Here is a 15212-nt window from a genome sequence, read left to right on the forward strand (position 1 = left end):
ACTGACAAATTATAGTGTTTTAAATTAATAAATGAACCTATGTGGAATATTTATGTGCAGACAAATTTGCCACAGTAAATCAGCTCTTGTAAGAAGAGATGATTGACAGTAAAAATGAGAGAATAATTCCTTAGTATTTGTATATTTAGTGAATAAAACGACCTATATATTTAGTGAATAAAACTTGATTTTCAGACTTGTGCAAAGAAGCAAAGGGAATATATAAAGTTAAAGCATCCTCTTTCTATCACAAAGAAGAATCTCTTGAGAATCCAGAAAAATCAATTACCTACCCACTCATTAAAATATCTTCCTTCAAGGGGAAAATATTTAAAGTAGTCATTGTCAAGTTGAGGTGAATTTTCCGCCTCGAAGGGAGATTTTTGCAATGTCTTGAAAAAGTTCTGGTTGTCACAGGGAGGGTGCTTTTTCTAACTAATGGATAGGAACTTTTATTGCACAGGATGGAAATCTCAACCTGTCAGCATGTTGAGTAACTCTGTTTGAAGGAACATCAATACGATGGCTCAAATCATTCAACAACTCTAAATACTAAACTGCCAAATAATAAATGGCCAAATCATCATTGTGTGAACGTGTGTGTGAACTATCACTACAGAGCAAATATGGCCTATGGAAGGCTCCCCTCCCAATAACCTTCGTCAAGCAAGGAGATGATAGATGTAGAGATTATATCAACAACATTTTCGTTTACCTTTTTCCCCAGCCACATATATTGCTAGTAAGATAATTTTCTAACAAATTTGATCTCTTCCACAAGGAAGTCTTTCTGTCCTATTTCTCTTATAGAAACATGATATATTAAGATATATTTGACTTTGGTCTATGATATCAGATATAGTAAAATATTCTTATGTTATTAGAAAAAAAGCAAATACTAAGTCATATGTACTTTTGAATGGAAGTACCAAAATACTTTAATTAGATCATGTCTACCTAGTTATCTCTCTAGACATTTGCCAAAGGCATAATTAATTGGTGAGGCAAGAGTGGCCCCAGAAGGTTTAACAGTGTAATTTTTCTTGGAATAGTTTTTCTTCTCTCTTTCACACTTTAATCCAGGAATAGTTTTTCTTCTCTCTTTCACACTTTAATCCAGCCAACATTATTGTTAAAAGAAATGTATTAAATTCTATTAGCTCGCTAAATTAAAGATTGCCTTTTCTCCAACATAATCAATAGGTGAGATAATTTTAATTGCTAAATTTTAATAAATAGTTACTAAAGCAGGCATCTGGTGGTACTGAGTTTCTTTCCTGAATATGCATTTTATTTTGCATCATTTTTACTAAGTTCTATACCAATTACTGACTCGATTATTTAATGAATCCTCTAACTTGAGGAATTTATAAAGTAAATAATCGCAAATTCAAGAAATTCTTCAATCATATAAAAGTATTGTACCAAGACCCAGCAATTCAATTTAGTTCTTCTGAGTTCCATTTTCACAGCATTGAATCAAGGAAGTAGTTATTCCTTTCTTCTGACATTTACCTATTCAAGTATTCATTAAACAACTAACACATGCTAATCTTTCTGCCAAATGCTATACATACCAAACTGGATAAAATGTGACTTCTGCCTTGGAGAAGTTCTTCACATTGGGAGAGCCAATGATACCAAAACTTGCAAATTTGGAAATAGCCAGTGACTTTTACGGGCATGCAGAAGAGGCGAGACTAACTTTGCTTTAGAGATTCAGGAAATCTTGGCCTGAACTTGTCCTACTCACCTGAGTTGGGTAGTAAAAGATGGACAGTAATTAGCAAGGAAAACAGTGTGCTTCAGTTTTCAGGGATGGAAATCATTTGTACAAAAAAAAGCCAGTTATAAGGAGTTCAACAATTTGAGCAAGGGAAAATAAAAACACGTATCAAGTCAGAGAGGTAGCAGGTAGGTCCCTGGGGATCTTATATATCATGTCAAGAGGCTTAAATTTCATTATGAAGAAAATGACGAGCCACGTAAGTGTCAAATAGAGCCACAGTCTAATCTCACTTGCATTTTAAATGGACCATTTTGGTGACTGTGAGAAAGACTGAGTTGAAGAAGAGAAGACTAGAGGCAACTGTAGTATTCTGGATCCAAGAAAAAGAGAGGCCAATCTGGGAAACTCGGAATAGACAGAGGGGGTGGATCAGAGTCATATTTATGAGGGAATCTGGAAGGACTGATTGGCAGATTATGTAAGGAAAGCAAAAAAAGAGGCAAAAAGGCATACACCTGTTTTCCACTTTAGATAAGTTAATGAATGGGTAATTCCAACCAGTGGGAGGAAGAGGAAAAGAAGAAAATGCATTGCTTAGTTCAGCAATTGCCAACATGATTAGGGCAGAAGTCTAATGTGTTCTTTATCTGCTGCAAAATTTCTCTCATACATGAAAGTATGTAGTGTCCTAAGACTACAGGAATGAAGCTGATTTGCTTTTATTTTTTCCTACCCATGATATTACTTATAGACTGCACATTTCTGGCCCCTACATTAGGTTTCCTAGATGAGTCTTTAAGAAACAATCATTGACTACTACAGAGTAGACTCTGTGAGCATGAGAAATTCAAAGATATAGAAACACTGTGAGCCATGAAAATCAAAAACAAAAAAAAAAACCTACGTGCCATGGCTCACACCTATAATCCTAGCTGAGATCTGAGGTTTAGTTTGAAACCAGCCTGAGCAAGAAAGTTCTTGAGGCTCTGTCTTCAATAAACTACTCATAAAAAGCTAGAAGTGGTGCTGTAGTTCAAATGGTAGAGCACTAGCCTTGAGCACAAAGAGACTCAGGGACAGTGCCCAGGGCCTGAGTTCAAGTCCCAGGACCAACAAACAACAAAACAAAACTTACAGAGAGATATTAGGTGCTCAATTCTTTTTTTCCTAGTTATTTATTTTTATAACTTTCTTATCAAGGTGATGAACAGGGGGGTTATAGTTACCAAAGTAAGATAATGAGTACATTTCTTTTTAAACACTGCTAACCCCTCCCTCTCTTTCTCTTGCTTACCCCTCCCTCTTGCCTTTACTCCCAAATTGTATAGTTCATTTCCAACATAATGTCTAGTGGGTATCATTGTTGCATTGGCTCATCCTTTGCCCTGCTGTTTTTGTGATTCCCTTTCCCTTCCACAGATCAGATAAACTTATATACAAGACAAAGGGTACAGAAAACTAAACAGAAAAAAATAGAAATAACTGCATACAAGATATAAAATGAAACTTGCTTCCAATTCTTGCAATTTGTTTTGATATGCTTCATTATATATGGTCCTATGCACTTAGCAATTGGGCTATTGTGATCCCCTGTGGCCAGAAGGGAATCTTACTGCATTGTTGGTGGGATAGTAAACTTGTTCAACCACTTTGGAAAGTAATATGGAGGTTCCTCAAAAGACTCCACATAGAGCACCTTCTTTTAATAAATATCATTAAACTGCTAGTGTGGAATGTAAAAAGAAAAATAATATCATACACATATTCTAGTTATTACAAAGGAGAGAAACCATGCAACCTATTTTTCTTTGGATCTGGCTTGCTTCACTTAGTATGATTTTTTTCCTGGTCTTTCTATTTCCTTATAAATGGGGCAATGTCATTCTTTCTGATGGAAGTGTAGAACTCCATTGTGTGTATATGCCACATCTTCTTGATTCACTCATCTACTGAAGGGTATCTGGGTTGATTCCATATCTTAGCTATGGTAAAAAATGCTGCAATGAACATGGTTGTGGTGGTAGCTTTAGTATGGCCTTGTTTGTAGTCACTTGGGTAAATGCCTAGGAGCTGGGTTCATAAGGGAATTCTGTGTTTAATCTTTTGAGGAACTTCCATACTGCTTTCCAGAGTGGTTGAACAAGTTTACACTCCCACCAACTGTGTAGTAATGTTCCCTTTTGGCCACATGCCCTCCAGTATCCATTGTTATTAGATGTCTTGATAATGGCCATTTGAACTGGAATAAGGTAGAATCTCAATGTTGTTTTGATTTGCCTTTCTTCTATGGCCAGAGATGTTGAGCATTTCTTCATGCCTATTGGCCATTCTTATTTCTTTTTCAGAGAAGTCTCTTTTTAAGTCTTTAGCCTACTTGTTAATGGGGAGGTTGCTTCTTTGAGGATTTGTTTTTGGGGGATTTAACTTTTTGAGCTCTAAGTATATGTTAGACAGAGGCCTTTATCTGTTCTATGGCTAGTGGAGATCTTTTCCCAATCTGTGAGCTTTCTATTTACCTGTAGGTGTACAATTCTTAATAACAAATAAAAAGAAGATACTGAGGTGTGGTCATGCCAGAGGCATAATTTTAATGAGCAAACATCTCTTTACTAAAATGTCACATACTTTGTAATATTCTAAAATGTTTATATACATATATGTACACACACATATATATGTATATACATATATATATGGTTCATCCGAATTGCTGGTCAAGTTTAGATTCTAAACATCTTCCCTGGGGCATAACTTAGAAATCCTGGGTAGAATTCCCAGAAATTAATTCTATAATTGACAGTTTTGAAAAACAGTTCTTCAAGGGCTCATTGTGTTGGATAAATCTACCTTCATGAAAGGAAACTCTATATAATAAGCTGCTTTTAATGGATTTATAAATAATAGGATTGTCTTTACTCCTCTTCCCTTCTTTCCTCTATCTATCTATCTATCCTATTTATTCTATCACTTATTCTTTACTTTTCTACCTACATACTAATTTTGAAAAATCTTGATTTGTGGAAGAAGAAACACAATTTATCAATGCTATCCACAAACAACAGTCCAAGGTACATTAATCAAAAAAATGAAGTAGAGAAACTCATCACTTTTTAAAAGAAATGTCCCGCTTACCAAGGCAATTATGCAATAAACTTTAAAATAGCTAAAAAAAAAAAAAAAAGAAAGAAAGAAATGTCCAAGTACAGTGGAGCATGGGTGTCTCAACCTGTAATCCTAGCTACTGAAGATCTGAAGATCTAGGAAATTCCCTGAGACTCTTACCTCCAATTAGTCACAGAAAAATGAGGAAGTAGAGCTGTGGCTTACTCAAATGGTAGAGAACTAACCTTTAGTCAAAATAAGCTCAGGTACTAAGTTCAAGCCTCAGAACCACACACACACACACACACACACACACACACACATCTAAGTATGTAATTAATTTCAAATATGGATATGCTTTCCTAAACAAAACTCTGGACAGTATCTTCTTTTCCTTCTCTGTCTAGAATCTTCTGTTAGTCTTTGAAAACTATTGGGCAGACCTTGTAGGAAGTGGGCACATGCACTGTGGCCCTGCAGATATTAGTTATGGCTGCTTTAGTCTTGGCCCACAAGTAAATTGGTGACTTCATACTTGGTGTTATTGAATATCATAACAACCTGAGGGCAAGTTCCAAGGGACCCTGCAGTCCAGTACAGAGGGGCATATTCTTACAGGGACATGTTCAGAATGTTCCAGAACCTTGGCCATAGACATTATTTTGGGGGCTGTGGTTCACAATGCTATCTCATATAAATTATGGAAAAAATGTAAAATTTTATATTACATGGCTTAAAATTTTCATCAAAGCAAAGAAAGATATGATCATATAAATAAACAGAAAATTAAGGGAATAAGAAACAAATACTGCTTCAGATTGTGATGTGCTATCATCTGTGATCTAAAGTAGGGCAGCTGAACTCAATTTACTTCTCTCTGTACATGATCTTTCATGATTAAATTTTTAAAACCTGTGAACTGTTTACTTCAAACCTTTTGCTCCCACTGTCGATTAACACAAAATCTGTTCTGCCCAGATGCCAAGGTAAGAGAGGCCATTAAATTAAGCTTCCCTCAAACTCTGTTAAATTTACCACAGTTCGCCAATGTGAGGGTCTTTCTTACAAGAGCTACAGGGAACAGGCTCACTTGGAAAGCAGGGTAACATACAGATTCCTGCTGGCTAAAATGTAGATTGATGGGCCTATCGCTTCCTTTGGAATCAATGCCAAGAAGAGTAGGGCTGGCATATTGGCTTTTGTCATTGACCTTCAAATTATTGAACATGCTTAGGATATCCTATATTTTTCTCCTGTTTGCTCATACATCTGTTCATTCAATAAACATTTATTGAATATTTTGCCAGTCACAGTAATAAAACTCACTTGCATGTTAACTAACAGAAAGAGACAAAGGATATGATTTAGTGATCTGAAGATCTGGAGCCAGTTGAAGTTACACCAATAGACAGGAAAGGAGAATACTTGAAGCCACATTGGAGAAGCAGGAAGTCAGAGCACAAAAAAGAGACAGACTTTGGCAGTGACACTATTGTGACCTCTGGCATCCTTGATCAAGATGACCTTAGACTTGGACACCACAACCATTTCTTTCCTCATTCCCAATTAACCACACATTTTCATTTTTGTCTCCACAACAGAGGAGACAGAACTCCCAAAGAGAGGAAGATGGCTTATAGCCTCAGAACTCTAGCTGCCTGGGAACTTTTCACAAAGAGGCAAGTCACACGATTTACTCTTCAGTAGCTTCAACAGAAGCCTCCCAGGGAAACACACTAATTTCCTTTCTCTCCTGGGTTTTAGTTTGGGTGCATTTTCTTTTTTCTTTTTTCCTTCTTCCGCATTTGTTTTCTGAATGGAATCAGAAGTTGGCATGCTGAGACATTTCTCTGTTTACAGTCTTAAAAATTATTGCTAGCAATATACTTTGTTTCTCAAAGCAATTCACTCTTGCTTTCCATCTTTGAGGGTCTTAGTGACAGTGGTCCATAACAAATGTCTTAACCTCACTCATGCCAATGTGTACATTATAAGTGATGTTTCCTTTATGGATGTAGACATGAACTCTGTTCACTTCTATGAGTTCCAAAGGTTTCTTGTCCTCATTAAGTAAAATTTCTGGTTGGTTAATATTACTCCAATTGCCTTAAAAGACTGAATTTTAGATGGAATTGGAGACACTGGGAGTGATACATTTAAGACAAATTAGAACAAATCTCCACATAACTTTCTAAGGAGCTTGAGAACACTAAAGAGAAGTCTGTTTCTCAAGGCATAGCTTCAAGTACAGAAGACAGAACAAGTTCATCTGCTTATAAGAATCTTGCTGTGCTTTAGGGCTACATGCTATGGAATAGTTATTAAATATTACTGCTTATACAGAACTGGGAATGCCTTAACTTGATTATTATTGTTGAGTTACTCAATTAAGTAATGTCAATCCTTTGGTATAAAAGATAGAAAGAAGGAAAATTAAAGCAAAAATCTGAACTTTAAACTTTACTTCCATTCTCCGCAAACATCCCCCCCCCAAAAAAAAAAGTATAACCAGAGAACAGTGGGAGAGTAGTTTTCTATGTAAAACTGCATGTGGTTTTAGAAGGAAACAATATGAAAATATATTCAAGAAAAAACATACAACTGAATGTATATTATGTATATTATCTACTTCAAAGAATTCTGATATTAGATATTCAATAGGACGCCTGCTAATTTATGAGATGAGTGCGATAACAAATCATATTGTTAGCTAGGCACCAGTGGCTCACATCTGTAAGCCTAGCTACTCAGGAGGCTGAGATCTGAAGATTAATGTTTGAAGCCAGACTGGACAAGAAAGTCTGAGACTCTTAAATCCAATTAACTACCAGAAAACGGGAAGTGGTACTGTGGCTCAAGTGGTAGAGCTCTAGCCTTGAGCAAAAGAATCTCAGGAACAGTGCCCAGACCCTGAGTTCAAGCTAAAAAGAATATTGTTGACTTTTATCTATTTCATTAGAGTCAGAAAGTAATATAGCCTTTCTTGTTCTTCAGAGGGGAACTACAAAGTGGCTCTTCCTTTCTTTCTCAGGACCTTTAAGTCTCTCTTTCCAACCAATAACACAAACAGAAACTCAGAAGTTATCCTGGTCTCTTCCTTGACCACAACTCATCAATGTAACAAGCCCATAAATTTACTTTTATTTCTTTAGCCTTAGCCCCCAAGTTCTTATAAATTGTCCAGGTCTCTCTGATCTAACCTCTTAGCCTCCAATTAAACCACGGCACGCATTATAGACACTATAGTCAGAGCACTTGTATAATCCTTACATCTGGTAATTATACACCTAAGTTTCACAATAAAGGTTATTTATCTTAATTTAGTGGACATGGTCCACTAAATGTGGTTTAAATCTTTCTGCTTACTCTATTCATTGCATCTTTCTTTCTTTCTGTCTGTCTGTCTTTCTGTCTTTCTGTCTGTCTTTCTTTCTTTCATTCTTTCTTTCTTTCTTTCTTTCTTCCTTCCTTCCTTCCTTCCTTCCTTCCTTTCTTTTTTTCTTTCTTTCTTTTTTGACAGTTGTGGGGCTTGAACTCTGGGCCTGGGCACTGTCCCTCAGCTCTTCAGCTCAAGGCTAGCACTCTACCACTTGAGCTACAGCTCCACTTCTAGTTTTCTAGTGGTTTATTAGAGATAAGAGTCTCACAGACTTTCCTTCCTGGGCTGGCTTTGAACCGTGATCTTCAGATCTCAGCCTTCTGAGTAGCTAGGATTACAGATGCGAGCCATCGGCACCCGGCTTTCCATTGCATTTTTCTATCTTAGGATTGCATCCTTGCCAAGGGCCAGAAGCTCACACCTGTAATCCTAGCTACTCAGGAGGCTGAGATCAAAGAATGAACTGTGATTGGAAACCAAGCTAGACAGGAAAGTCTCTGAGAGTCATACCTTCAATCAACCACAAAAAAAAAAGCTGGAAATGAAGGTGGGGCTCAAGTAGAAAAAACTTAGAATGAAAAAGGTGAATTCAAGCCACAGTACCAGAATGCACACATGCAGACATGCAGACATGCACACACGCACACGCGCACACACACACACACACACACACACACACACACACACACACACACACACAATGAATATTCTTTCCTTTCATACGAGATAGACTGCTTTTCCAAGCTCATGGATCATTCACCACAGGCAATAATATTGGCTCTAAATTATGATTTAAATTCTTTATTTTAAACAGAACTCAAAGTTATAGAGAGACTATGTAACTTATCCAAGATCACAGACCTGGCTAGGAATACAAGGCAATTAGGCCCTAAATTTTAGGCCTACCTTTCTGAATTATAATTAATTTATTCTGTTTCTGATATTGCTTAAAGTAGACAAAGCCATATAATTACTCAATACTAAGCTCCTAAACATTTTTAAATCATGTTGATCATTCGGCCTTTTCTTCAGTCAAAAACTGACTTACATGTGCCTAACTAAAATCTATTCCAAAGACAGAGGCTTCCTTTCCCCCAGTGTAACCCATTTACCAGAAGCCCTTCTCTTGAGAAAGACTGCCAAGTCTTCACTACTAAGAAAGCTCTCTGCCCTAAAAATAATCTTCAGATTCAACCCAAGTTACTAAAATAAAATTTCCCAAATAAAACAATGGCAGAGACAGACCTGATAATGAATATGAAATATGCTAAGAACATTCTGTCACTGAAACAAACTTGACTCTTTTTTTGTTGTAATTAATGGTAAGATGAACCCTACATAAAAATGAAGCAGATGACAACAGAAAAGAAATGGCTTGGATAGGGTCCCACTTGAAATTTATCACTTTGAAAACAGACTCTGTCTTTTGGCCATCAGTACCATGTGCCTGTCCAGAAATGCATTTTCAAGTGTTGTTTCCAAATCCAGCCCCAAATTCAAAATGAAAGTTATTTGGCATGTTCAGAATTTGCTCTGGGATTGACCAAACAACAAATGAGATGTTGTCAGAAGGAAGGATAAGTATATTCCAATACTTAATGGGCTTAATTCCTGTTTCAAAGGCTAGCCTTGCCCTACTGATACTTCCGTCTCCTATTTCTATTAGGAAATGGAAAATACAGAAAATTAGATCATGAGGCGAATTCTAACTATTCATGTGGTACCAGAGGAAGTAATCAAAGAAGCAAGCATTTTCAAGGAAAAGGATGGGAAAGGAAATTGGCTTAAACCCAATCTATCAGAAATGGTGAGGGATCTTCATTCAGCAGAATCTTATCAGGCCATCATGCCCTACACTGCATTTACTGACAAGTTAGAGCACAAGAGAGGGCATATCACCTCAGAAGAGTTGGAAGAGGAAGAAAAATTACCTGTTGAATAGAAGAATTGGCTTTGTTAGCTAAGAATTTCAATAGATTCTGGAGAACCTATCCATCAAAGTAACTTGGTGGTAACAGTAATGTGGGTGAGGGCGTGTGTTAGTCTGAGAGGGGAAGATTTTGGGGTGCAGAAAATAAAGAAATAATAGTAAAAATATTTGTTATTAAATATTTAATGTTTAGATGAAGGCAGGAAGATACCACTAGATGCAAATTGTTCCTCATGGACTCTCATTTTATTTGAAAGATAAAGACAGTATGACAATAAGCTAAGAAAAGACAAGACAGTAACAATGCAGTGTGTGTGTGTGTGTGTGTGTGTGTGTGTAGATACACAGCATTTGTATTTTGTGTGGAAAATACAGTTACTTATATTCAAAAACGGCTTCCATTTTTTCCTAAGTATTGCTGAAAAAAAATTTGCTAGTACTTTATTTTCCTTGTAAGAGTTTGGAATGCACTTACTATTTGATGTCTCACAGAATGGTCATTACCTTTAAAACATACACATGCCATTTAAAAAGAAAGTTCTCTAGCAAATAAATCATGTCTTTCAGATATTGAAAACATTGAAAGAATACTGACTAATGCACTTTATTAGATGAATTGCTGAGCACAATGTTAAGAGAGGATGGAAGAATCGTACTGCATGACCATCTAAGCATTGGAATAGTACTGACAATATCTTTCTCTCCATATATATTTTTTCCAGTAAAATAGATGACAAAACTCTTCGAAGAATAAAGAATGCATTTCAAATATGTACTTCTCTACCATTTCTTGACTAATAAATAAATAAATAAATATATTGCATTAAAAATAGTGTGTTAGTAAGTAGTACATTGAGTATTCATTAACATACCTATTATGAACCATCAAAAGAATTAGTTTAAGTAAAGTCAAAGAGAGATTGTAACTGAAAAAATGCATCATTGTACATAGAGAATTACTAGAGTCCATCTTCTCAATCTTACTTCAATTTGCCAAAATATTCTTTGTCCCGCAACCTTGATTCATTAATAACCCTGGAGGAAATTTTTCGTTCATTTCTTGATTGCTGGGTTTCATTCTTTTTCATGCCCTATCACACATGTTGTTCTAATACAGTAAAAGCATGAATAATCCTAGGAAGCCACGCTTTCTCTCTCTCTCTCTCCCCACAACCAAATCTGCTTCTCCTCCCAAATATACCTTTTGGGAAGCCAGCCATTGCCATGACAACCATATGATTGGGTCTGACAGTCCTTGGGGATAGTCTTAGTGAAAGTTAATACCACTTTGTGTTTAACAGGGTCAGGAAAACTCAAACAATGGGTAACAATCTGCTGTGAGGAGCCACTTAGTTATATGAAATGAATTATCCACATCAAACTTAACCAACCAGAATACATCTTCAGAAAACAATGGTCCAAGTGTGGCTTATTAAAGATTAATCTATTAACCATCTATGTTAGCCAATGCACTCAATACCCATTGGTAATTAAAGAAAAGACCATATAGAACATGAGAACAGAGAACTTTGCTTTGCCTTTTTAAAATTTTAACTAGACATAAAAACATGAAACATTCAGAGACAGACTACTTTTCCCAAATTAGAGAGAAAAGTTATCATCGTTTCTAGACAAGAACGCTTCCTTTCTACATTCTCCCGTAGTATCTGTGTTTCCCTCTCTGCCAGACAGATGAGGAAGATGGATCAGCCCAGAGTTGTCTGGACTTTTTTCGGTATCTGTAATATATTTGGTGGTAGAAAGAGGAGCTTTGTGGACACAAGGTGGCAATTCTACTCAGGTGTGGTAGAGCTCTTTTGTGTTACTCGGAGCTGGAGAGAGCTTTCCTTCCACATATGTCAAAACACTTTCTCTCTACTGACTTCACTCCAGAGGCAGAAATGATCATGCCATTAAAACAAACCCACCTAGGGGTTACCCCCCACCCCCCAAAAAAGTCACTCTTGGATAAGGAGGTTGATTCTTTCTTTGTCTTTTACCTGTCTGGCTACTCTACAACTGAGCTTTTAAAATAATGAGGAGAATCCTTTGTTCTCTCAGGTTCCATTTAAGGGAAAGTAGGTCGAAGGGCTTCCCCAGGGAGAGAGAGAGAGAGAGAGAGAGAGAAAGCAAAGGGGGGGTGAGCTCTGAAGCCAAACACTGGGGAGTAGAACAGATCACACCCACCCAAGACTGTATTCTCCCAACCTTGACCATTATCCCCTCTACCCCCTCCCCCAAAGAAGTTAATTAATTCTATTTGGAGGATGGTTAAGCAAGGTAGCAGGGAGGAGAGGCTTACTTAGGTAAGCCTCCTCGCTGAGACCATCCTTGTCTCTCATTCTTTTTCTCTCTCTCTCATTCTCACATGTGTCTTACTCCATCTTCTGGGAGGGGTAGGCTTAGGAGGGGTGCTCTCTCCAGCCCTGGGCAAAAGAGCCACACTGAATGCATTTGTACTCCCCAGAACCGCGCGCGTGTCCCAGCCCAGAGTGCGAAGTTAGGTATTTAGACCTGAAAAGCATAAGAGCCATTCAAAGCAGCAAGTTACAGTACCTTGAGAAGTCTGACTGAAGGGAGAAAGGCTGCGTGGCACAGCTTCCGGATGGTCCAGTTTAAGGGTCGAGAAGCATCAGTTTGATTCATGACCCCTTCCAAATTCCACCGGGGGAGGGGGGGAAGGAAAACAAACAAAAAACAAAAAAGCAGAACTGCCAAGCTGAGCGATGCCTAGGAAGCAATCGGTCTCCCCCAGCGGCCCTGGTACCCCATGGCCATTTCCACACCTGCGAATTCCATCAGGGCTGAGGCTTCCTGGAACTTGGGAGACCAGTGAAGTGGCTTTGCCTGCGCCCCTGAACCTCCTTTAAGAAAGCCACCTCCCCGCTCCCCGCAGCCGTGCTCATGCATACCAAATGTGGCTGAATGGAGCCACACTGCCTGCTGCTCCTGGGAGGGGATGCTGGGTTTGGAAAGAGAGGGACACAGCCCGCACAGAACAGCCTGCGGTCGGAGTCAGAGCAGCCTGCTCCGGAATGCACGCTCCCTCTCCCGCTCTCCTCCCCGCAAACGCAGGTCAGGCATTGGGAGGGAAACCGGGCCATTTGCCTTGCTTGCTTTGCTTGGTGGGGGGAGGGGGGGGGAGAGCGAGGAGGAGTGTGAAAGGGAACACACATACACACACACACACACACACACACACACACACACACACACAATCAAGCCAGAACGGGAACTTGCACTTTTCTTGCACAAAGCATGTTGGAGGGGCTGGAAACTGGCACAGGGGGAGGGGCTAGGACACACCAAGAGAAGACATGCTTGGGAATGCTAAGATGAAATGCTTCCCTTTATGATTTATGTGACAGAATACATCAAGAGCGATTGTAAAATGGGATCATAGTCAGAGAGCTTCCCTGTCCTGTTCTTCTGCTTCTTATATCATTATTATTACTAACAATCCTCAGCTTGATATGTGAATGTCTACATGATGGATAGGTAGACAGCAGAGAATCCAACTCTCACATACCACCTTGGGAGTGGTGAGTTATTCCTTTGTAGAAAGCTGTGCAGGAGAATGCACAGAAGAATGTGGCTTACCTTTTAGAGATGATGGCAATGTCTAAATGGGGGTATATTCCCCTTAGAAAGCCACTTGGTATCTTTTCTCTGCAACAAAAACGTAACCCTTAAGGTACCATGTGAGATGCTGTCTATAAAGATGGAGTTCATTGGAACAGAGGCTCCCCAATTCTTTACCCCGCCCTAGTCATTTTCTCCCTGGAGGTTTTCAGAAAGATTTGGCTGTATTGGTTTGAAGAGTCTTTAGAGCTCCTGTGGGGTGAGAGAATAGAGGAGAACTTTTCCATTTGAAGATAGGAATTGGATAATTTCACTTAGAGGAGGGGAGTGAGAGAGGTTGGGGGTCAGGGAGAGGCGTGAGCCATGTGATACCTTCCACCTTAAACACCCATTCTATCCAAGCTCTAGACCTCAGTGGAATCAGCTGATGAACCAGGAGAAGTCTCCTATCCTTAGAAGCACTGCTGTAGAATTTGTGCTTTGAACTTTGTCTCCCTTCCTAGGACTACAGAGAATTTCCATTTCCAATTAACTGTAAGAGATGGGTCAATCCCACTCCATGACTATGGTGCATAACTGGGAGGAGTTAGAGGAGAGGTGCATCACTGCTGTAATTCAAAATCTGAGACAACGTAGATCCTGTCTAGAATGTCACACCTGACCCTTTGTACTACACCTCCATTTCCCTCCAAATCTCCTGAGGTCACAGATTGAAGAACGAACACTGCAGAAAAGCTCGTCCATTGGTAGAACACAGACACAGACACACACATACATACATACACACACACAATACTTGAACATAAAATCCATGTCTTTATTTCCTGCTAAAGCAATCTGACTTTCACAAAACTATACAATCCATTCATTGGTTATCACCATCCACAGAGAGATGAAGGCAGTTTTAAAATAGTAACACCAGACATGATGTGTCAAACATGAGGCTGTGTACTTAAAATCTCCTGTCAATGACAACCCTGCAAACTGGACACTTCTGTCACATGCCTATTTCACAGATTAAGCAAGTGGAGCCCAGAGAAATGAGTGCCAAGTCTAACATAACTATTATAACTAGAGTCTGGGCTGCAACTGGTTTACTAGGTTTTAAGACTTTCTCCTCTTCCTTTTCTCCACCTCCCAGACCTAATCTCCACCCTTGATGGCAGCGCCTGCGCAGTAGGTGAGGCACCGCCCACTTCCGGCCCTGGCAATGTAAAAGGAGCTTCCAAGGAGCCAGACAGCGCCATTTTCTCCCTTTCCTCAGTAAATCTTTTCTCCTTCTTGATTTCTGTCTGCGTGGTCTTTTGGGTTCCTTTCTGCCTGGGTTACATTTTTCCTTTCATCTACTAGTTAGAGGGCCACATCAATAAGACACTCTCCTCAGCTTTCTCATCATTTAACCTTACGTGAGTTGAGTTAAAACACTTTTTCGAAGCCAGCCACTGGTGGCTCACCTGGAACCCTAGCTACTCAGGAAGGTGAGCTCTGAG

General features: G+C 38.8%; 1 protein-coding gene across 17 annotated transcripts in view; it reads right to left on the bottom strand.

The window, feature by feature from the left end:
- Trpm3 (transient receptor potential cation channel subfamily M member 3) overlaps positions 1-13013 on the bottom strand; it is a 517403-nt gene extending 504390 nt beyond the window's left edge. For all 17 annotated transcript variants that reach the window (XM_070035730.1, XM_070035729.1, XM_070035727.1 and 14 more), the window contains exon 1: positions 12697-13013. In XM_070035730.1, coding sequence (XP_069891831.1) covers positions 12697-12786 — 90 coding nt within the window. In that variant the 5' untranslated portion in view covers positions 12787-13013. The remainder of the gene's footprint in view (positions 1-12696) is intronic.
- Between the last annotated feature and the right edge of the window lie 2199 nt (positions 13014-15212).

This window comes from Dipodomys merriami, unplaced genomic scaffold (assembly GCF_024711535.1).
Source record: "Dipodomys merriami isolate MVZ:Mamm:240054 unplaced genomic scaffold, mDipMer1.0.p SCAF_26, whole genome shotgun sequence".
Lineage (NCBI taxonomy): Eukaryota > Metazoa > Chordata > Mammalia > Rodentia > Heteromyidae > Dipodomys > Dipodomys merriami.